General features: G+C 43.1%; 1 protein-coding gene across 32 annotated transcripts in view; it reads left to right on the top strand.

Annotated features, from left to right (window-relative positions):
- Positions 1-25,000, top strand: part of LOC135112626 (uncharacterized) — a 274,887-nt gene that overhangs the window by 122,677 nt on the left and 127,210 nt on the right. For all 32 annotated transcript variants that reach the window (XR_010274500.1, XR_010274494.1, XR_010274504.1 and 29 more), the window contains one exon: positions 24,050-24,097. Coding sequence is in view for 1 of the 32 variants with exons in the window: in XM_064027184.1 (XP_063883254.1) it covers positions 24,050-24,097 (48 nt within the window). In the remaining 31 variants the exon portion in view is untranslated. The remainder of the gene's footprint in view (positions 1-24,049; positions 24,098-25,000) is intronic.

Below are 25,000 nucleotides of genomic sequence, written 5' to 3' on the forward strand. Positions count from 1 at the left end.
ATACCTTCTGGATAAACAGACTGACTGATAGATAGATGGATTAATTTATCGAAGGTTCATGTTGGATTGCAAAGGTCATACAGTGAAGAGAGGCAACGAAAGAACTTGAAGGATTAAACAGAATTATAGATGGAGGATGTGTGTGTAAATAACTAGATAGGCTTTACGCAGGGACTGCCACGTGTAGGCCTGATGGAATTTCTTTAGCTTTTTATTTTACGTTCTTATTTCTCGTAAGTAAAGACGCCAGAAAAAAAAAAGAAGTTTATTTTTTGCGAAGTCAGTGTAGTGGAGTTTATTACGCCAGGAGGGAAGCAAGATCAGATGAGACGAGGGACGATGGACCTCCTGAGGGGCGCCTACAGAGCCTGGGGGGGTAATTGAAGGACGAGGGGGGTGAGGGATGACCTGGCGCCTTGACTGACTGGTGGGCGGTGGGGAGGAAGAGAGAGAGAGAGAGAGAGAGAGAGAGAGAGAGAGAGAGAGAGAGAGAGAGAGAGAGAGAGAGATGAGGATAGATGGACAGATTAGCTGGAAACATGCAAGGACGGAGGAGAGATAGATATACAGATAGACAGACAAACAAAAGGAGACAGGCGGAAAAATATGAATAGATGGACACACATGTAGGTGGAAATATAGATAGATGGAGAGGGACAGATAGATAGATAGATATACAGACAGACAAAAAGAAAGACCTAAAATATGGGCGCCATTTCTCCCTCACCGCGACGCATATCTCTCTCTCTCTCTCTCTCTCTCTCTCTCTCTCTCTCTCTCTCTCTCTCAGGCTGATGCGAAAACCAGGTCTGAATAATTTGTTTGTGCTCACAGATGAACTAATTAAAACCTGCAAGCCTTGAATTCACCTTGAGATAAAGAGAAAATGAAAATTCTGATCCTTGAACCCTTCCACTCCTTTAATTTTCGCCACTTCTCCTCTCTCACCTTCCCTCCAACTGCCTACTAACATTCTCCACCCACCGCCCCACTCTGCATCCACCCTCCCAGCATGTAAAGTATAATCTACCGCAATCTGAGGCGGCGGGTGACTGTCTCGTGTCAGAGTTAAGTGACGACTCGCCCGTGAAATTGTCAGGGAGGCTGCAGATGGTGGTGGTGGTGGTGGTGGTGGTGGTGGTGGTAGGGAAAAGTTGTTGGTGTTTTCAAGCAGTGGCCTCCAAATAGATAAAAATAAATCGATAGATTGTGTATATATATGAGGGGGAGAGAGAGAGAGAGAGAGAGAGAGAGAGAGAGAGAGAGAGAGAGAGAGAGAGAGAGAGAGAGAGAGAGAGAGAGGAGAGAGAGAGAGAGTTTATAGACATGGGTTCGGAACTGAGACAAAAAAGAAATAAATTGGAAACCGGTGAATAAATAAATAAATAGATAAATAAATAAACAAATAAATAAATTGGCTAGATAAAAATTAAATATGAGAGAGAGAGAGAGAGAGAGAGAGAGAGAGAGAGAGAGAGAGAGAGAGAGAGAGAGAGAGAGAGAGAGAGCCTGACCGTACAAGCGTTTCCTCTGAGCTGAGGTAAGAGGAAAGGAAGAAATTAAGTCTCTAAAAGGCAAAATCAGGGGGAATTATAGTATTAGCGAAACGTTGCGGGCGGAAAATTGAGTCGTGAATAATGAATGACAGGTGAGGGGAGAGATGCATGCCACTCAGAACACCTGCAGCAAGATGGCGGCGTTGCAGGGTAAAGAAACTAAGGTCTTTAATCCTTCTCTCAATACTTGACGAAAAAAAAAGGGGAAAACAAAAAAAACACCGCATTTTACCAACAGAAAACATGGAATTGATGCATATTTGAGAGAGAGAGAGAGAGAGAGAGAGAGAGAGAGAGAGAGAGAGAGAGAGAGAGAGAGAGAGAGAGAGAGAGAGAGAGTGTGGTATTCATCTCTTTGTTGCTGCATGCCGAAAAAAAAAAAAAAAAATATATATATAATGAAAACATTCTACGCCGCCTATTAAAGTAACTGGCCTGATTAGATGGTTCCTGCAGCACGTTAATACCTCCTTGGGACTGTGGCAGCGCTGGGAATCACGGCGCCCGGGGGAAGCAAGGCACTCTTTTTAGCACTGGGGGAAGTTACTATGCTGGGAAACAAAGCAAGAGAGAGAGAGAGAGAGAGAGAGAGAGAGAGAGAGAGAGAGAGAGAGTCCTACCCTTTCCTTCCCTTCCATTCCCTTCCCCACTCGTTCAATCTCTTACCCCTAAATCTGCAGTCTCTAATTTTTTCGTGAAGTTACAAATGAAGGCGATTGGATTGACGCGTGGAATCTGTTAGGAATTACAAGACTTGGGAGATTTATTGCTAGTAAGTATTAGAACCCATAAGCGATGCGTCCCGAAGGAGAAACGTGTGTTAATCCGTCACACTTGTGGAGAGGGTATGTGATGTGTGTTTGTGTGTGTGTATGTGTGTGTGTATACTGTGCTTTGTTGACGTCACATGCACTTTTTCAGTTAATTAACGTGAACCAAAGAGCCTGATGTGGTTTAGATATTTCAACTGACTATTCCCCTCCGTTATTAAATATCCCTCCCCCTTCAAACACTTACAACATATTAGTCTCCTTGATGAAATTAATTACTGGTGTTTAAACTCCACTCAGGCTTAATTTAAAACTTCTACTTCAGGCTTAGTATCATAAACAGACGAACATTTTCTACCTGTGCTGGAAAAACGCCCAACTATAAAATTTTTCATCCTGGCTTGTGCTTGGTTCATAACATTATAACATCCACCCGCTTTTATGAGAGAGAGAGAGAGAGAGAGAGAGAGAGAGAGAGAGAGAGAGAGAGAGAGAGAGAGAGAGAGAGAGAGAGAGAGAGAGAGAGAGAGACTTCCTACAAATTACATGCGTTAAGCTAATAACTACTGAGTCCACTTTTACATTTCGCTATTTTGATAAAATTTCCTCATGAATGCCCTGCTTTATAATGTGCAGCGTCAGGGAAACTTATGTAAGAGCCGGCTGACTGACTGATTAACTGATTGATCGAGGCGTCACGCAGTACTGTAATGTGTGGTCTCTGGGAAAAATAAGTACTGACTGACTGAATGATTAATTAATATCTTCATTTTTCCATTCGTTCATCAGTAATCTCCTAAAACAGTTCTTTCCTTGATTTAGATTTTATATTATTGTACACAGTGGAAGACTAAGAGAGCAAACTTGTCTTTCTTTTCTTTTATAACCTTCATTTCTTTACATTATTCAGTTTTCCTCAGATTTTCATTAATATTTTTTTGACTCCATAATATGAGTTTAAGCTGTATCCGTTTTTAGCATCTGTACTTTTCAAAAAATGTCCATTGTTTACTAAATATAGAGAGAGAGCAGCACTATAAACTAAGCACTTTTTCCGGATTATTTTTTCCTCGTGAAATAATTCCATTTGTGTGAAGAATAATACCGTGCATTTTTCATATCGGGTCGTAAAAATATAAAAGCAATAATTCCACTTGATAAAATAATATAGAAAAAACGGTGCTGGGATTGAGTGCATTGGAGATTAAAACCCCGGGGAGTGATGCATGAGACGCGACGCAATGGAGTGACTGCAGTAAATGTCACTGCAGTTCAGTGGTCGAGTTGAAATGTTCATATGATCCCTGTATTGGTCATATTAGTACAACACCTGATGAGACAAAGCATCGGGGCCTCCTAATGGTGTTGTAAGTGTTCAGATGGTTCCTGTACAACGTTAGTCGTATCAGCACAACACCTAATAACAAAAAGTATCAGTACCTCCTATTGTTTTATATTTAGATGCTCATATTGTTCCTGTATGCTATTTATGTTACTTAAATCCCTTTGTGGCGTGGTGTATTTTTATATTTTAATGAGCAACCGTTCGTATGGTTTCTGTACACTGTCACTGTATTATAACCCATAGTAAGGTGAAGCTTCAGTGCCTCCATCTAGCACAGTGTTATGATGCGCTGTCAATCTGTTTTAGTATTATTACAACACCTAATGACGGGAAAAAATTGTACCTTCTAATTTCCGATTCAAAATGCGATGCCTTTTTTTTTCTTTACTTTCTACTTATAGTTTGGTGATTGGAAGTAGCGCTTGAATACCACAGGCCATCGCAGTGTCCTGAATCTTTCGCTAGAGAACATACGGCATAGTTTTAAAAGTTGAGGACAGCTGCGGTGCGTGTTTTGTAGATAGGTAGTGCCATTACGCTAGGTGAGAGGCGACGATCAGCACAGGTCGGGGTACAAGAGTGTGGCGGGATGGGGTCATAGCGATAATGTCAGTGATAAAAAAGGTTAACAACGACACCTATAGATCGTTAAAGGTGTTCCTGCTGCCGGCAAACTTCTGGATCACGATGAACATTCACAAGAGTCTTTTTTTTTTTTTTCGTAACCCTTGGTGCAATCTCTCTAATTTGAGGCCAACACTCATGAGAGAGAAAAAGTCCATAATTGTTTTATACACGTAAAGTTTTCATTGGGGTAACGCAAAATGAAATAAGTCTGCGAATGCAAAATTGTTTTCATATATTTTTACTCAGAATGAAAGAACGTAACTTTTCATCAGTGACTTTGTGTTCCTTTCTTACTCGTAGTTTCTCGCCACTTTTCTACATGATTATAATGGCAAAGTTTGTTCATTGGTTAAGTAGTATTTCTGTATTTGCTGCGGCTCTTAGTGCGCCTGTGACCCTGATAAAAGCCGCTACCAGAGACTAGGAAATAAGAAATTTAGGACAGAAGTCACCAAACTCTTCACATCGTTGATCCCTTTGAAAAGTTCAAGCTGTACATCTTTCCCGAAGCACTCATCATATGAACGCCACTTAATGCATACAACTTTAATCCTTTCATTGCTACATTGCACATCTTTTCCAAATCGCAAAACACTCTGTGACATTTATTTAGTTTACAGTCACCGTTGGCTGCTGGTTATAAATTGCATAATCTATTATTTCGTTCATCTTTATTTATTTTTTTTTCCTGGGTGATTGTAAATATTGTGTACAGTGCTTTTAATGCTATGAATTGTATATCAGAGTGAGCGGGTTGACTATTGGTGTTACAAATGATGGAAACTTAAACAAATGAAGTAGCATAAAATAATAATAATAATAATAATAATGAAACCGTGTACCAAGTAAAAGTTAGTATGTACTTATAAATTTAGATATTATATATATGTTTGAAATGTTTCAAAATGATTAAAAAACTGTCTGACTCATTCGGTTTTCTTTCAGCTTCCTTTTGGGAGTGGCATTATAAGCGGGCTTTTCCTACTCATTTTGTGCCCTTGGCCTGTCTCTCTGACGTGTAGAAGATAGATAAGTGAATTGATTGATAGATAAATGTATAGCCGTTCTTGTCGATGGTTAACGTTCTAATCCATCATTCTGTGCTCTTTGCCTGTCTCCCTAACATGTAATGAATAAATAACTAAGTAAATAAGTAAATAAATATAAAACCGTTCTTGGTGAACCTTCTAATCCCTGGCGTGGTTGTCCCCTGCCACCCTCCTCACCTCCAACATGACAAGGTACATTGATCGTCTCTTAATTAACCCCTATTGACCTTCCCTCATTTATCGACTGGCTATTGATCCCCAAGGAATTTTTATAACCCCATTTGAGCGTCAGACCATGTTTCCAGCCTCTGGACACACCCTTTGTTCGAGGGATTGAAATTGACCAGCGTGGAGATCTCTGAGTAAGAAGAAGTAGGAGTGCTAAATAATTCCAGTCAAGTATCAGTTTTATATCCCAGATGCAATTAGAGGATTTAATAAAGATTCTGATGTTTTTGATACTTAAGTTGTTAAAAATCTGTTACTTATCTGCTGTACTTTAATTTTTTTTTCTAACTATAAAGGATTAAAGAAAGTTAGGAAAAGTAACAAGTGACTGAATGTTCCCTGCTCCAGTCCCTCATGGTGTCAGTAACCTTGTGTGTGTGTGTGTGTGTGTGTGTGGCATGGGGAGGGAGGATGTGTAGTAGGGAGGACAGGAGGTGACTTATTTGTTTGATGAGTGTGTATATGAGTGTATGGATTTCAGGTTCCGGCTCTGCGTGGTTATAGTCGCGAACATTGCATTTGACAGGCTGTAATAGGCTCTCTAATATTAATTATCGTTTATGGGATTTGCAACTCCCCTCCATACGATTTGAGAGCATAATGTTGTAATGAGGATAATGGCGGTGGTGGTAGTGTGTCTGTGTGTGTGTGTGTGTGTGTGTGTGTGTGTGTGTGTGTGTGTGTGTGTGTGTGTGTGTGTGTGTGTGTGTGTTTGTCACTCGTCTATCTGCTTCTACGAATATTTATGTCACTTTATTTATTTATCCATCTAGCTTTGTAACAGTGCATCTATATACTCGTACCTTTACTATTCATCTTTCTGTCTGTCTGTCTGTCTGTCTGTCTGTCTGTCTGTCTGTCTGTCTGTCTGTCCATCTGTCTGTCTCCGTTTGTCTGTGAATATTTAAGTCTACCATTCTGCTTTGGTATATCTGCATGTTAGTTCATATTAGTGTTTGTGTCCTTCCATCTTCCTACCTGCATAATTATTAACATATACTTAAATGCACAAGTATATATGCAGTCAGAAGTGTAGTTAATAGACGCAAATACAGACGAACGTTAATAGTATAGCGTTGTGTTATCCCTGAACCACGCTTAGAAACACGGAGGATTAGTGTACAGCACAGGAATACAAAACGAAAACGGAATACGAAACGAAAACGGAATACGAAGCGAGTACCTGCGTTGCACTGCAGAGAAAAATAAATAAAGACAACACTTGCGTGAAATACGGAGGCGGCGTTCCATAAGCGGCGGCCGGAGAGGACAGACGGACGATAAGGAAGGGTCGAGAGTGTTCTTCGGGAGGACGGGAGTTAAAATGCTGGACACGAGGGGCAGTAAAGTGAGGCTGAGGACCGCATAACGCCACCGCCAGAGGGAGATGGTTTCAAGGGTCATTTTTACGGCGTTAGCGTCGGCCCGAGAATACTGGGCGCACATTAACGGCGGTGCATGTTGAAGGAAGTGGCCCTCGCTCTCCCGGAGGGCCGCTCGAGTGGCGGACAGAGGGCGCCGCGAGAGGAGGACCTACGAAGTGAGGTCGTTGTTTTCCGCTTCAGCCGATTCCGCGAAAAACTGGCGCGGATGCAGCTGCTTGCGTGGGCTTTGGGCGAGGCGGACGGAAGGGCGGAGATGGTCGCGGCGCTGGAGGGTCGACAACACGATGCGCCCAAAAATGTGACATGATAAGTCCGTAAAGGCAAAAGTCAAAAGTCATGTCGGATTATTTGAGTCCCTCTGAGCCGTGCGATCCACTGACCCACTGACTCACTGGCTCGCTGATCCATCCGAAGCGCCGTAATTGGTTTTGCTTCCATTGGTTCGGACTGATGGGTCCCCGGACTCGATAAAAAAAAGATCGGTGAGGCATTAGGACTTTTTGGTTATTGTACGTATTGCAAATGTGATTACGTATCGCTATAATGTCTGCACGTGACACAAGGGAGACTGCATGCATGTTGTTGGGAGTGTCGGGAAATGCAGGAACTTAACTTTAATAACGAAAGACAAGGCGGTAAGGAACTATTTCTCCCGTGTCTTCAAAGCTAGTAAAAGGAGTCAAATTTTTAATGACGTGAAAACCTTTAGAAGACATTTATGTAACTAATACTTGCTCTCATCATAACTGGTCTTCTCTGAGTATGATGAACAATAAATTCAATCTGATTGAGTTAAGGTGACGAGAGAGCGTTACCCTTTCTACCGAGAACCTGCCTGTAGGTGGAATCTAACCTGCAGTCGTTTCAACACGTGAGGTCAGCGAGGGTTGTATCGTGACATCAGCTGCCCTACCACCTCACACACTCTCTCGTCTGAACACAGCCATCCTCCTACCCTGATGTGTGACAATAATGAAGAGAGAGAGAAAGAGAAAAAAAAAAATATGGAAAAACCGTATAAAATAATGGGTAACAAGGGCATCAGTCAGTGATTGAATAGGAAGGGGGCTGCTAACGCGCTGCTCACTCGCTGGCTGGCCGACCAGACTGTCGCTAGATCTTGCTTATGATGGACGAGAACACGTACACAAGTCGATTGCCGGGAACACCTTGAGCAACATCGCTTTGATTACCTAGCCGGAACACCACCACCACCACCACCACCACCACCACCACCACCACCACTATTACCACCACTATCAATCACCATGCAACACACGATAACACCGCAGTTAGTTAATCACAAACATGTGTACTGAAGGTAATAAATGCAGCCTGGTGACGTGATGCTTTGCTGTTTATTAATTATTTGTCAAAGGAGAGGTGGTGGTGGTGGTAATGGTGGTGGTGTGAACGTAGTACCTGTAATATTCCTGGATTACCACATCAAGACCAGTCGTCAGAGGTAAAGGGGAAAAGGTAAGGTAATAGATCACATGTAATAACTGGAAGTGTTTACTCTCACGACAAGCGCGGGTTTTTGTGCACAAGGCTCCATAGGTTATTGATTCTTCAGGGAAACCTCAGCACCTCTCGCTACTCCCTCCACATGTGAACTGGGTACTAGGGAAAGACGGTGTTCCTCGCCGGTATCGATCTTGGTGGTGGCGTGTAAACATGCGGCGTGACGATGCTCGGAGAGTGGAATGTCCTGCAGTAGTGGTGGTGCCTCATTCAGGCTGCACGTGGTGTTTGATGTGGTGATGCATGAAGGTGTGCTAGTCGGTGATTTATAAAGTAGTCGCCATCGTGGAAAGTAATGATTGGGTGAGAAGAGTTCGTAGAGGACAGTATTCGTGTGCAAGAAATAAAGATTAATGAATGACAATAACCGTTGCTGCTCTGTTGCTGCTCCGGAGTGCTGAGGGAATTTAGTTGTGCATAAATAACTTCCAGAAAAAAAATCATTCTTTTACCAAACAAAGAAAAGAAGGAAACTCCCTTTCATACACATACCTCCACTCTACCCCCAACACCCCCTGAAAAAAAAAAAAAAAAAAAACCTTAGCACCAGTCTAAGTCCCATTAGTCACCGATTTTGCCGTGTATTATGTACTACTTTCTGTATGGCTGTAAAAATGCTTCGTACATTTTCTTTTTCAAACTGAACCATCACACTGCACTCTAGCACCGAGCTAACACTGGGGCGGTTGATGTTTTGCTTACAGTTTTTTGCTTGCTATTTTATTTATTCACAGGGTGCAGGCGGTTTGCTACTCTATTTTTTTCTCCCTTTTGTTGGTAACTGTCGCTTGCTCGGTCATTGCCTTCAATTATTCAATGTTTATATTTACTGTGGCCTTTGGTGGCGCATTGACAAGCATCTGAGTGAGAGTGGCTTGGCGCGCCTGGCTGTTTTGCTTCTTTAATATCACGAGAAACAAACGTCAGGCGAAGAGTCACTGATAAATAAGGATTGTGTATTAGCTTGTTACCAATTATTTTTCGCGTTCAGACTGGAAACAGAGATGGCAGTTTATGGTGAAGTTATCCGGAACGTGATGAAACACAAACAAATATTTTTTAACCTTTCCAGTGAGGGCGGAATATTAACAGCAGACTTTCAGCAAACTTTTCATGGCAAGGTATAGAAAACGTTGAATTTGATAAAACGTATAATTGCAAATCGACAGTGAGAGCCGATGGTAAAGTATTAAATGTTACCACGAAGCGGGAGAACTGAATGGCCTTGTATGAAGTCTATGTTTATTTTTGAGGGTAGGTAAATATTGCCCTTTTTTATTGTTGTGGCTTTAGCGGGAAAGAGGATCACATGTATAATTAGACGGGAAAAAGAGGAGTAATTTTTCCTCTATCGACCATTTGTGTGTTGGCGTATCGCTTGCTTTTCACGGGGTCCATTACTGTCGCTTTTCATCGATGAGTCGCTCGCCATTACTCTATTATCGGACAAGGCAGGCGCGGCTGGCGGTGGCCTCAGTCACTCGTAGTGCACAGGACACCTTACTGGCGGCGTCACCAGCAGCAGAGGACACGCTGTGCTAAATGTTTGCCAGATGGAGGACAGCTGTCGGTCATTAAGTTAAGACTTTCTTTCAAGCTCCAATCATTATTTTTTTCTAGTAATAACATACTTGTTTTGTGAGTACGACGTTTTAAATGAATAAATCCCTCCCTGTCCCGAAAGCATCGTTTATTTCTATAGCTATTTATACGTATCATTTATCACTTTTTTTCTAGGTAATAGATAAACTTGAAAAGAAATTTTTTTCTATCTATACACATGTCACATTTTGAGTTATTTCATACAAAAGCGACATTTGCCAATATGGTTTTCCTGTTACATTCACACGTACAGGCATAAATTCCAATTATTATATTCTGTTAACATAATTTTTCAAATGCATTCCACCACGAGTTTGGTCTCATTAACATTATTTGCCTTAAAGCACAAGCGTTCCACGCTCATGTTCCGTGAATCAATGTATGATATACTGATGCACGGATGGAACAGTCGCTGGCGAATGTTCTAAAAACGGGGCCACAGTTCCAGCATCACCACTGCACTGTATATATATATATATATATATATATATATATATATATATATATATATATATATATATATATATATATATATATATATATATATATATATAATAATGAGTAAACAATAAACGTGTATCGGTAGGCTGCCGTGCAAGGCTCGGCAGGCAAATGAAAGTGACAGCTTCCTTGAGGCTGAGATCGATGCAACACCAGCGGAGGCCAGCACAGCTACTGGTTTATCATTTCAGTGTGTCACTACACGTGAATAAAATGTAGGACACCCAGGAATAATAGTGTGTATGTGTGTGTGTGTGTCTCCATCTTTTTTACTTCTAAATTAGCATCCCAAAGAGTAACAAAGTACTGTGCGCCGTCTCTCCCCTAAGCCCCGCGCCTTTCCCGCCGCGGGGTGAAGCACAAAGGATGTCTGGAAGAGAGAAAGGAAGATTATAAGTAAATTCTCTTAGTGAAGCACTCTCCGTGTCTTTGGGTGGATCGACAGGTGGAGGAGTGGCGACACTAATATTCCAGTTACTCTCCACGCTCCATCTTATCAGACATTCCTCGCTCTCCCCCGTTTATTCAGCTTCGTGTCTCTCCCTCCTTTACTCTTTCCTTTCCTCTTTGCTACCTTCTTTCGCTTCTTGGACTTCGTTTCTTGCCGAATTCTTTTTTACTCAGTTTCTTTTTTATTTTCCTTTTTTCTTCTTAGCGTCTTTGCTCCTTTTGCTATCTCCATTTCACCTTTAGCCTCCATATCCTTATCTGCTTCCTTTTTCCTTTCTTTCTTTCTTTCTCTTTTACTATCCCATTTCAACTTCATCCTTTTACCTCCTAATCTACTTCCTTCTTCGTAGTCTTTAGTATCCTTTTCCTTTTCTACGCCTTTTTCTCCTCGTCGTGCTCCTCTCGTTCGTTGCGTGCTGTATTTCTCGTCCCAGCCTTCCCTTGCCCATGTCCCAGCTGCCTCAAAGTCTGCAGAAGGGCCAGTGATTCCGATAGCCACGGTAAGTACTGGCGGTGGGATGTTCCGCCTCGTACATCAGGAATTATTCATGGTGAGGAGCCTGAGAGTTCTTGAGTCTAGAAGTTGTAAAAGCTTTGGGATTTGTTATGGGGGGGAGGCATCAGGTTTCAAGGTTCGTACGTGTGTGTGTGTGTGACATAGGGAGAGAGGATATAGCTGCCAATGGGGCCGTAGTAGTCAAAGAGAATAAGTCACCCACCACTGACACTGCTGTACGTATACTCGTGCTGTGGAAGAATCATCACCTCACTACCTACGGGCTGGACTTAAATATAGCGCTGCGTGGACGGAGCAAGAGCTACGGCACCTTTACATAGCGCGAGGAGTGACCTAACGTTAGCTTCTATTAAAATATACACCAATGTCTTTCCACGTGTTTAAATTTTCATCACCTACTGCGTCAGAATGCGGAGGAGCAGAACACTCACTCACTCGCTCACTGTTCGTTTGGTTAATTCGTCAAAAAAACGCTTCTTTTACTACATTTATTTACAGCACGATTTAAGAACACGCACCCACCGTCCTTTCTCCCTCATGTGTGTCCGTTTCCTTGGCAGCAGGTGAGTGTCCGTGTTCGTGTTTGTCGTGATAGTTGGTCTCCCTTCACACCGCTGAGTTGTTCGTCTGGTCCTTGTTCAATTGGTACGTATTCGGCTCTCCTGCTGGTATGACATGTTATCGGGTCTCTGTCCACGCCCCTCCTCCTCCTCCTCCTCCTCCTCCTCCTCCTCCTCCTCCTCCTCCTCCTCCTCCTCCTGCAGTGTGGCGATTCTTCGTTGCCCCTCCTCTTCTCATCATTACGCGTCGCTAAATATACTTGGTTCATTTGAAGAAAAGCATTATTCTATTCTATTCTATATCCACCTCCTTCACAGATGTATTCAAGCCTTGCGATATTGTGATGTTAGTGCATAAAGAACGCCTGCTAAATGCCGCTCTTAAAATTCATACGAGAAAGAAGTGAAAGAAAGTAAGACTTCTTTTTTTTGGTCCCAGAGCTTGAGTAATGAGGGACGCCAAGCCATAATTACACGCTAACGATGTTTTGTGTGGTTCTAAGACCCAAGTAATATTCCCTGCTCATTGCTGAAAGACTCCCATGTGCTTAAAGGGGAGACAACTGTAATCCTCGCATTTATATTACCAGAGTAGGGGTTGTAACGCGTCCAACAGGTAATGAATGGGTGTTGCTGCAGTGTTTCGGGTTGTGTTGTGCTGGGAAAGTGTGCGTGTGTTAATGTGCTGGTGGTGGTAGTGTTCGTGTGTGTGTGTGTGTGTGTTTGTGTGTGTGTGTTCGTATGTGTTTGTGTGAACGTTCGCTCGGACTAAAGTTTCTGCCTGTGTGTTTGTATGTATGTATGTACGTGCGCCCTTCCCTTCCAGTAGTAGTAGTTGTTGTTTCCCAAAACTGTTTGTATGTACTTCTCGTCTCCCAAGTTCACTGAAGCAACTCTCCTCATTCTGTCTTCGATATTCACGAAGTCACTGAGAAAGCACACATTACCCTAGTCTCCCCCACCCAAGCATCCTTCCTTCTGATCCTGCACCGCCTCCCTGCGTGTCCCGGAGCCTTGGGAGCAGGAACAAAGGGCCTCGCCTCCTTGGTCTGACAGCCGCACGTCACAGGGAGGGCGGCGGGCAGCAGGGGGCCTCGGTTAGCGCCATGTGAGGCACGACTGCGGGAACAATCAAGCTTATGGTCCTTCCACCTACCGGGAGAGGCACTTCCACGCAACGACGCACTAACGTTCTGTATTCATAGCAACACAAACACGGCCACGGTGCGCAACAACAGGCAGGGAGGAGGACAAGGACGCTGGCTCTCTCTCTCTCTCTCTCTCTCTCTCTCTCTCTCTCTCTCTCTCTCTCTCTCTCTCGGTCTCGCTGTCGTCCTCGTCCCCATCCTAGCTGACCTCCTGTTGCTCCCTGTTGGTGTTTTCTTTATTGCATGATCGTGTCAAGCGTTTATAATTAAGTTACCGCACGCACATGCACAGAATATAACAAGCAAAAACGGTGCATGACTAGACACACACACACACACACACACACACACACACACACACACACACACACACACACACACACACACAGACACACACACACACTCGAGACTTGGCACCTCCATCGATGGTTGCACTAATGGCCGAGTGTAAAAATTAAACCCTTTTTAGGCAACTTCGGACGCTTTAAACAGGACCTGAAATTACCACAAAAGCGAAAATAATCCTTAATCACTCAGGCTTAACGATCAAAGTTGCGCACTGTCGTCCCTTCCGCGCCATAATGTACTCAGGATGCCAACATTCGCGCGCGCACACACACACACACACACACACACACACACACACACACACACACACACACACACACACACACACACACACACACACACAAGTTACGTGTAGGAGGATACACTGCTGAACGACCCGAACGTGATGGAAGAAGAGGAGGAGAATGAGGAGGAGGTGGAGGTGGAGGTGGTGCTGGTGGTGGTCATGTGGCAATGAATACAATAATGGTGGAAGGTTAGATGGTGTGGATAGTTCATGAAAAATGGATAAAAGTGGAGGAGGAAGAAAAAGAGGAGGAGGAGGAGGAAGAAAATTTTGTCATACACATACACTGTAAAAAACATATTTGGTGATAATATGTTACTTATACTGCCACCATCACCACTAACACTGCTATTACTAATCTTTTTACTGATGATAGTGGTAATTGTAATGTGATATAAGATAATGATGATAATGGTAATGAATCCTAATGACAATAATTACCATTATTAATTATGTGCCTGTCATTTTTCATTAACAAGCATATCCAGTGTTGCATACACGCTGTTAATTATTACACATATCAAAGGATTGTTGTTATTTATTTATTTTAGTTTTTTTAAATGTTGAGTAGTTTTGTGTAGGTGGTGGTGATGGTGGTGGTGGTGGTGTGCGTTCGTGTGTGTGTATTTCTCTCGGTGTTTGTCTCTATATATGTCTGTTGTCTGTCAGTTTGTTTGTCTGTCAGTTGCTATAAACCACCCTTTCATATTTCCTTTCTAAATTTCCCAAGATGTTGATTCATGCACACACCTCGTATATATCACCACCACACCTCGTTTTCTTTAATCCAGAATGACGAGGCTGCTTCACGAAGGAGTGAGAGCAGCGTGACACAAACATGAGGCTTTTTTATGCTTAACTTTAACTTTTAATGCAACAATTTATATTCCGTGTTAAAATCTGGAGTCGTGACAGCCCTATTATTTTGTCGCGTTGTGGTTTTATTTAAAATTTTCAGCAGATCTTTTTTTATAACACGTATTTTTCATGCCTTTAGTAATGACTTTCACCTTTTCTTCTGTTCTTTTTAATTGCTTATTGATTGATGATTTTATTTTTTTTATTTATCATTTCTCTTTTCCTTTCTCTCTCGTTTTCATGAATATTTAGTTCATTGTTGTGATTCTATCATCATTTCTCATCTTTCATTCTTGTCCTTGTTTTTGCTTTTCTTCTTGCCCATGTCCTCCTTTCCTCATCCCTTTTCCTTTCCTTCCCCTCTCTGCTTCTCCCTTTCATCTTTGTTTTCATGTATCCTCCTCGTCTCCTTTTTGCCCACCATTCATTTCACCTCTTTCTCCTCCTCCTTCTCCTGCCCTTCTTTGTCCTCCTCCTCCTCCTCCTTTCCTTCAAGTTAAAGCTGCAAAGTGCTAATGAAAGCTTGACTTCTCGGCTTCTCACTTCAACATGCATCTCTCTACAAACGGAAAATCATGGGAACCTCTCAAGTGGGCTTCATGTGTCTGTACTTAGTGTTTGCTTCCTTCGTCGCGGTGGTGGTGGTGGTGGTGGTGACGGTTGTTATTGTTGTTATTGTTGTTGTTGTTGTTGTTGTTGTTGTTTTTCACCGTCAAGTTTAATCGGGCTAGAAATTGTTGTGGGTGCTGCGGCGGCGGCGGTGGTGGTGGTGGTGGTGGTGGTGTTGTTGTTCTCGTGGTGGTGGTGGTGGTGGTTTTAAACTTTATCCTGTGTTTATTTATAAGTGTTTATATATTTTGTTTTTGTTCTGTTTTTTCGTGTATGTGTTTGGAGTTCGGTGGTGGGGTGATAGTGGTGGAAGTAGTAGCATTAGTAGTAGTAGTAGTAGTAGTAGTAGTAGTAGTAGTAGTAGTAGTAGTAGTAGTGCCAACAGTGATGCAATAACTTTCCTTCACCACCATGTTATTCCCCCTGTACAGCACTATTCTAATAATCCCCTTTTCAAATCCTCAATTCCTTTCTCCATCCCCTTTTCCCTCAGTAAATTACCTGCCCTTACTGTTGCTTCCTTCATCATCTTCAATATCTTACTTCCTTTACATATCCTTACTCTTGCCTTCATTTCTCCCTCCCTTAATACTTTACCTCCCTTTACATACGAGTACACTCATATTTCTACCTTAATTTTTCTCTTCCATAGCAGCTTACCTCTCTACCTACATTTATCTCCCCTCTACCTTAATGCCTCTCTCTATCTACCTCCCCTTTATCCGCCCCATATCTCCCTTTGCCTACCACCTTTCAACAATCTCTCTCTTTCTCTCTCATCCCCTCACACCCTCCCTGTTCTCCTCCCCTCCCTATCGCTCCAATTACATAACCCTCATCCCTTTATCTCTTTGGCCCGGCGCTCTTCGTCTCATTCCCCTCACTTCGTCACCGCCCCATCGTTCCTCGTCACGCCCTGTCCACCTCCCCCTCCCGGAGATCCCAGCTGAACTCTGTGAATTACTGGACTGAACCTGCCGCGCCTAAAGCTGTTAGACAAGAGAGAGTTTGTTTGCTGTGGATTTGCATTGTTGGTTGAGGACTCGCGGAAGGTCTCTCTCTCTCTCTCTCTCTCTCTCTCTCTCTCTCTCTCTCTCTCTCTCTCTCTCTCTCTCTCTCTCTCTCTCTCTCTCTCTCTCTCTCTCTCTCTCTCTCTTTTTCTTTTTCTTTCTGGTTATTTTTATGTGTGTGTTTTTTACTTTTTTCGTGGAGATAGTTGACGTGCTATAAAAATCATGATGTTTTTTTTTCGTTCTCATCTCTCTTTGTTGTTGTTGTTGTTGTTGGTCGTCTTTATTTCAAATTTTCTTCCTTTTTCCTCTCTTTTTTCTTTGTTATTTTCTTCCTCTTATTATCATTGCTACACTTCATCTTTCCTGTTCTCGCACTTCATTTTTCCTTGTACTTGTTCTCACTCGCATTCTTGTTCTTCCACTTTTTTTTTTGTTACCTCGTATTCCTCCTGCTTATCACCATCTGCTCCTTAGTTAACATTCCTGCCCTTTGGAATCTGTGCCTTCCCTCATAGTTGCACGCAAACCTAAACACACAAACTCCTAAAAAAAAAAAAAAATCATAGAAAAGGCAGTCGACGATCACAATGCAGAAAATGAATTGAGCTCCGTGAGACAGCTTATAGTCCCTTTGAAGTCACTTTTGAGATGCAGCGGCACATTACCCATAAAACAGTGACTTAGACCCTGGAGAGAATGAAGAAAAAGTGGCGCAGAACACTCCCTAGAGGCGCCTTTGTCCTTCACGCACGGGTATGTATTCATGACGCAATGCAGTGTCGTCATGCAATACACTGGGTTGCAAAAGTCGAGCCACCACATATGCACATCCTGTCTAGCTCTCTCTTATTGTTTTCCCTCTTGAACTTGGCTTGAAACAGATCTTTTTTCGTTTTTATTTATGTACCATTCCTCCCTCTCTCTCTCTCTCTCTCTCTCTCTCTCTCTCTCTCTCTCTCTCTCTCTCTCTCTCTCTCTCTCTCTCTCTCTCTCTCTCTCTCTCTCTCTCTCTCATTCCTTCACCTTTCTTCTTTCCATTTCTCTTGTTTCCTTTCCTCACTTTCTTCTCTTTTCTTCATTCCTCCGTCTTTACCATGTACGTTCTTCTCTTCCCTTGTTCTAGTTTCATCCTCTTTCTTTCTTCTCTATTATTCTTTCGTCTTTATCACAGTTCTTTTCCTCCTCTTTCTCTTACTCCTCTTGTTCTCTTTCACGCTTGTCTCTCACTCCTTCACTCGTCTTCCTCTCTTTTCCACGCTTCTCACCCTTTCCTTCTCATTACCTCTTGCTCCGTCATTCATTCTTCTTCCACGCTAACCTCTGCTCCCACTCCCTTCCGGCCCGGTTCCTTCCCTTTCATTCTTCACTTTCTCCTTTCTTTCTCACCCACGTTCCCTCACTTCTACAAGAAATTCATTACTCGTACACACGTCATCCTAATGGTCACCCTGGGAACACTCACCACATCTTGACAGCACCCTGGCAACACCCTTTTCCTTCGTAACCTTCACATAAAGCGGCTACAAGAGGTGTAAATTGGATAACTCATAACTTAGATTGATTTGAATTTTGTAGAATCGATATCATAAAAAAAAAAAAAAACTAACCTGTCTATTCGCTTAACAATTTCTCGCTTCGTTTCCTTGCTCGGAGTGAAGAAAGGTCAAGGCAGGGTTGAATTGTGTATCGTATAGTGTGTAAGTCGTGTCTCCTTGTTTTTCCTCCCTGAATGTGATATTGGAAGCACTTTTATTACAAAGAAACTTGTTGATTAAATGTCTAAATGTGTGTGTGTGTGTGTGTGTGTGTGTGTTATAAAATTAAAAGCATCGTAATGGTTAATCTTGTCTGTTACTCGCAGTTTACGTAGCTTCATGTTAGCTTAAGATAAACTATCACACAAACTCAACCTCGTAGTCTTGAATTAATGTCACCTGGCGGTACCTCTCCTCCTCACTTCACTCTAAAGGTGATAGCGTGTCCTTTATGAATAAAGTATACTGTAAACTTAGCATCTCCTGCTAAAATGTATCGGTTAAGCTCATTACGCTGTGTACTCCTGCTAAGGTTTGTCTTAGAGAAGGTACATTGTAAAGACGTGAAACGCAAGTGTCAGGAGTGCTTCATCGTGCTCAGTAATACCACAAGAAGCACCTGGATGTCGTGCAGGTAAAGAACTCTGAGCACTCACACTCATGTCACTTATTTTTCTCAGGAACAGTAAGCCCCGAACGTGTCTCAAGTCGTGGCGTAGTGTGACTGGAATGTGACGAAAGAAACACTTAATCTCAAAATCTCAGAGAACGGAAACTGATCTCCATCCGCCAGCACGCGAGTTTTGGATTGGCTGTGAAATGCGATGCGAAGGAAGGTGCTTGCCGGTGACTCCCTCAGTGTCTTGCTCCTCGCCTCCCAGTGAATAGCGTGCTTCTCACCTCATGCAGTCCCGACCCGAGCCTCGCATCGTGACTCGTTGTTTGCAGAGATGAAAAGGAGCTTTAGAAGCCAGACTCAGGGTTGGGGGGATCGGGGGGCGGGGGTAGCATTCCACACACAGGTGGGCGGCACTTTACCTGAAGGCGATAAAATGCCTGCGATCCCCCAACATGTGCAATGGAGGGCAGGTGATTATGGTAAAAAACGACTTCATCCATACCTGTTGTGTGTGCGGGGAAAGGAACACAAACATTTCAGTATTTTTACCTGTCCACGCACATCAATAATAGTGCCTGTGATTTCAGCATTTTTTTGACAACCATGAAATCACGTAAAAATGGTGTTCAGGCTTGGGAGGTGAATTATCTTCCGCGCGCCGCGCTCGATACAATGGCAAATTCGATGAATAACAACACAGGCATTTTCCCTCCAGCGTGGCATCACTCCACCGCCGCCCCGCCGCTTCTCCCTCGCCAAAAAAGTGCAGAATTGTATTTCACAATAGACACATAATGCTGGTGGGGCATGGAAAGGGCACACACACACACACACACACACACACACACACACACACACACACACACACACACACACACACACACACACACACACACACACACACACACACACACACACACACACACACACACACACACACACACACTCAGAATAGAGGAAAAGAAGATAAGAGAATGAAATAAAGAAATCCCCTTCTGAATGCATTGTTACTGTAAGGGATGATAAAGAACATAAAGAATACAGAAGAGGACGGGCAGAAAAGTACCATTGAACAGGGAGCAGATTACACGAGGGAGGGAGGAGGCAGCAGATTTTACTCAACATTAAAAGAAAAATATACTGAAAAGGAAGTATAAGTCCTCACAATGCGCATCTATTGTCCACAACACAAACATGATTTCCTCTCTTTTCATGTCTATCTTAGGATTAATAATTGGCAGCACTAGAGGGTCAAGGTCAGGACCGCCAGAACATTGACCTGGGCTGGAGCAAAAGGTGTCTCAACTTATCTCCCGCGAGGTCATGTGTCTTGAGTGTTGGCAAGGCGTGGCTGTCCTGTGTTCCTGTGCACGCTACCGAGAAAAGGGACTCTGTTTGTTTCTCCAACTCTGCTTTCTCTCTCATTTTTCTGGGGACTTTTAACGAAATGGAGAGCACTGTGTCGGAAAATATATTTAGTAAATATTGCACCAAAGCTGATGTGGAGTTACGTGATGGTAATTAAGTTTCGCTGGAATGACATTCAGAGAGAGTGTGGGATGGCAATGAAACACTCATCAATATCGCATCGTGAGCAGACGCGTAAACAAGGATACAACAACAGCAACAAGAGCAGCAATAGCAATAACAACAACAACCTTATTTGAAAATAAGAAAAAAAATAAGATATAATAATGACGAAGAGGGAGAGGAGAAGGAGAAGGAGGAAGACGTGGATGAGGAAGAGTAGGATGAGAGCGACAAGGAATAGAAGAAGAAGAAGAAGAAGAAGAAGAAGAAGAAGCGGGAGGAGGAGGAGGAGGAGGAGGAGGAGGAGGAGGAGGAGGAGGCCAGAAAAGAAAAGGGGAGGAAAAGAGAAGTAGGTGGAGAAGGAAGGAAAAAGAGGAGGTAGTAAAAGCAAGGAAAAGGAATAGAAAGAAGAGGAGAAGAAGGTGGAGGAGAAAGGAAAAGAGGAGCGGTAGCATGAAGCAGAGGAGGCAGCTCTCAGTTGTGTCCTTGGAGCTGAGGCAAAAGAAACACTAATGGAAGCCCAAAAGAGCACCTCATCGAGTCTGGGAGGAGGCTGAGGGTGAGGGGCAGACTATGTCATTAAAAAGAATCAGCATCACCCGGCTCTGAAATGGAATCGGAATCCATTGCAACACAGCATCACGAGAAGAGGGACTGAAATGAATCTTGGTGTGGAGTCACGGTCGGAAGGAGGTTATTTTGATTCCGGTTTGCTGGAACTCTAAGTCAAGCCTCCAGCGGGAAAAGAAGAGAGTCTTTTCAGTCCTGTTTGATGGCTGCTTGTATTCTGAACTGACGTGAGCAGGGTTTTTTTTTCTTCCTGTTTTCATCGTTTTTTTTTCGTTTTTTTTTTTCAAATTTGGCAAGTTTTGTTGAGTTTCGTGAAGCGTCATTACAATTTTTTTTTTTTTTTTCGTGGAGGTTCTTTTGTTCTCTTTTGAAATTCTGTACTCCGTCATTTGCCCTTACTTTCTGCTCCTGCTTTTGGTCCTCCTCCTCCTCCTCCTCCTCCTCCATGGATGCTAGTGATCGTTACTCTTTGATAAATATTCGTGATGGACCCCTAGGATTTTTCTCAGTCTTTTGGTCTCCGCTCCGCTCCCCCAGCACAACACAGCCACCTCCCCGCTCCTCCACCCAGTCCGTCCACACTCACCCCGCGCCACTCGCATCCCACCCACCTGACATCCATCTTATACTGACATGTGTAGATTGCATTACAGGTACATCCACCCTTGACACACACACACACACACACACACACACACACACACACACACACACACACACACACACACACACACACACACACACACACACACACACACACACACACACACACACACACACACACACACACACACAGTAATTGGAGATAATCCATGAGTCTGTCTTCCCCTCAATACATATTTTCAAAGTATTTTCCGTTAACGCTCGTCACATAAAGCCGCACAGGCGATTAGATGCTATTTTCTCTCTCTCTCTCTCTCTCTCTCTCTCTCTCTCTCTCTCTCTCTCTCTTAGAAATGCCCTCTCAGCTTGGGTCAAAGAAAAGAACAATAGGTTCATGAATAAATGGCAAAAAGAGGAAAATTTAGAACAAGTCTTTTCGTCCTCCTCGTCGAAGTTCCCCTGAAATGATCTATAATAAACCTTGTCATTTTCTGCACCTATTGTCAGTACAGGGAGGAAGGATTTATTTACTTCATCGGCTCCTGGAAACCACAATAGAGTTAATACGATTATTTGACTTCCAGATTGCAAGCTGGGTGATGTCAGAGGAACGTCCATGATTCCGAAGAGGCCGTAGGCGTCTGTTTGGGTGTCAGGGCGTGGGTGTGCGGGCGTGGGTGTGGGTGTGTGGGCGTGGGAGTGCGGTCGTGGGTGTACGAGCGAGGGAGACAGGCTTCCCCGCGGGCTGTGATCAATGTCCTTTGTGTTGCCATGCAGGTAATGAGCTTCTGCCAGTCACCTTGCTCCATTACCTTGTTCTTTAATGCCGCGGTTGTCATCCTTAATGTTCCGCCGCCATAATTAAAGAGCTTACGTTATAAATATCGCCGGTAATCTACGGGAGGGGCGTGGTGGTGTTATTTCATCAGGGCGAAACTCGATCAAGGGCCTCCGTTGCCATTAACCTGTTCCGTCCACTATTTACGGGAGAACGCGCAACCGCCTATAATAATTTTTAAAAGAGTTGTTGTGTACCGTCGCAAATGTGGCCATAATACAGCGTCCGGCATGGCGGCCTGGCACGCGAACTGGGCCTCAAGCACAGGCCGCAAGAACAGGCAGTCTTGGTGCTTGAGGCTGCTCGCTCTCTCCCCCTCGCTGCTCCTGGTGCCTGGGTTTCTTTGGTGCATTCGTGTGGGAGGTGGACACTCGCTAGCTTGTTTATTGGTGGGTAGCGGCCCTGATGCGCTGCCGTATGTATCTCAACAGTGAGTATGCTAAGCACTCGCCTACCCTCCCGCCGAGGATTTCCAGGGAATGTCACGTGATTGGACACAATATGCGCCGAAAAAATGAAGGACACCAATACCGAGAATCAAAGTCTAGCGCCTCTGCCTTCATCGACTTGTAAATTGGGCTTTGATTTCGAGCCGGAAAATATCCTATTACCTGCCAGCCTTGGGAGCTACAAACACATGCGAGTGATGTACCTTGTCGGCTGCCGGACAGACCTGCCCGCCGACCTGCTGCCGTTTTGAGAGGCGAACAACGCTTTTCCATTTGAGGGCTACGTGAAAAACGCAGGAAGCCGACCCACGTGACGGGACAAGCTGTTATTTTGTGGTGGGTTTTTGTAACAGCGGCGGATGCGTGACGGTTTTTGGGGGTGTGACGGTGACCTAATTGTGACGTCCTGGCCTCCTGAACCCCGCAGTGACTGCCCTCGTGAATAAAACTGCTGTTGTATTATTTCTATTAATAACCCTCGACACAAGTAACATTTTATCACAGCTTATAATTATAGAATAGATAAAGAAACAAATAAATAGATAGATAAATCATGTAGTGTTAATTTTTGCTTATTTGATGCTTCACAGGATTACCATTGCGGCATTTTTTTCAGTATTTTCTAGTCTTGATATTTATAAAAGGTTTGACATATTGTTTTCCAGCGTCCAACCCAGCACCGGAGATCATGTTCAGGTAGTGTTTCCCTTTACATATATTGCATCGTTTCTGACAGTGCTCGCAAACATCCTCCCTTCCCTTATCTGCTCTACATTTACAAGTCTTTCATCGCCTGAGTCTTTTTATTCTTTTTAGTCAACGAATGTATCAATTTACGTACACCCATTCTGTTCATGAGTACCGGGAGTAGAAGAGGATGGGAGTGAATTGGAAGAGAAGAGGTAACAAGAAACACTTTTGTGACTTGTCGTGATGCATGTTTTGTTCATCACACACGAAACCTTATTATTAGTCTCTGGTATTGTTCCGTCAGTACCCGTGTGTGTGTGTGTGTGTGTGCTCGGAAAATACTCTTAGATAGGATTTCCTTAATTTCCCCTACTACAGTGCAAAGGGGAAAAGTTATAAGCCGTTCGTCTCAAGGGAAATGTTTAGGGAGTTGTGGCTTTTGTCCAGTACTTGATGCGAGAACTTTCAACTTCTCTTTGTTTTACAGTTTTATGGTTATGTTGAAAGAGGAAAGGTAGGTATAATCTCTCCTCTCTCTCTCTCTCTCTCTCTCTCTCTCTCTCTCTCTCTCTCTCTCTCTCTCTCTCTCTCTCTCTCTCTCTCTCTCTCTCTCTCTCTCTCTCTCTCTCTCTCTCTCTCTCTCTCTCTCTCTCTCTCTCTCTCTCTCTCTCTCTCTCTCTCTAGGCCGCCAGTAAATAGGTAATGTACAGAATAACAAGGAGATATTTATACAGTTAACTAATGCCTTTCTATCACTCATGTTGCATTCCACATGAAAAGAAAATAAAAAAAGATACTAGTGACTGTGTTTACTTAGTCTCATGTCTTTCTATTTTCAGATTCACTCCTGATACGTGAGAAGACACCGTGCCGTGGACTAGGGGCCTGTGAGTTGCTTTCCATTCTCGTGTTACCTTTTACTAGTGTTGCAAAAGTTTTAGAAGCAGTTTACTCTTCCCGTCAGAATTTAGTGTAGCTTCGTCTTCATTTCATCCGGGTACGTGCGAATGTTTTGTGCATTCTGCTGTTCTCAGGTATTGCCATTTTTTCCGTCAGTATTAGTAAGGGAAAGTGTTAGCAGTGAGTTTTTTTTTTCCATGTTCATCTTTAGCATTTTTTTTCTACATTATCACTCCTTTTGGGCGCGAGGGAATATTTACATGTTATTCTCCTCTGGGGTGCAAGCAGCTTTGGTGTTGTCTAGTGTTACAAAGGAAGAATGTTGGTAGTATTTCGTTTTCAATTTCTGCCTGTATTTGATCATTTTCATCTATATTTTCAATCTGTTTAGACGCGTAGGAGTGTTTTGTACCTTCTGCTCTTCTTAGGTGATGTTAGTTTTAATGTTGTCTTCTGTTGTTATGAATGAAAAGTATTAGAAGCCTTTTTTTTTCTCTCTCTGTATCTGGCAACTTCCTCTTTATTACCACTCCATTTAACTACGTGAGAATATTTTGCACCTTGTTCTGTTTTGAGGTGCAGCCAGTGTTTGTGTTATTTCCTATACCCACAAAGGAAAAATATCAAAAAGAAAGTTTTTTTCCTATTTTTATTTGAATGTAACAAGTATCCTTTTTATTTTCACTCAATTTAAGAGGGTGGAATATTTCGCACTTTGTCCTGTTCTGATATGTAACCAGTTTGTGTGTTATTTTCTCTTGGTACAAAGATAAAGTGTAAGAAACAAGGCTTTCCTCTGTTTCTGGCAGTAGTTATCCATTCCAATTTAATTTTCACTCCATTTGGGCGGGTGGAAGCGTTCTGCACGTTGCTTTCCTCTGAAATACAAC

The sequence above is a fragment of the Scylla paramamosain genome, chromosome 24, assembly GCF_035594125.1.
Source record: "Scylla paramamosain isolate STU-SP2022 chromosome 24, ASM3559412v1, whole genome shotgun sequence".
NCBI classification, from domain to species: Eukaryota; Metazoa; Arthropoda; class Malacostraca; order Decapoda; family Portunidae; genus Scylla; species Scylla paramamosain.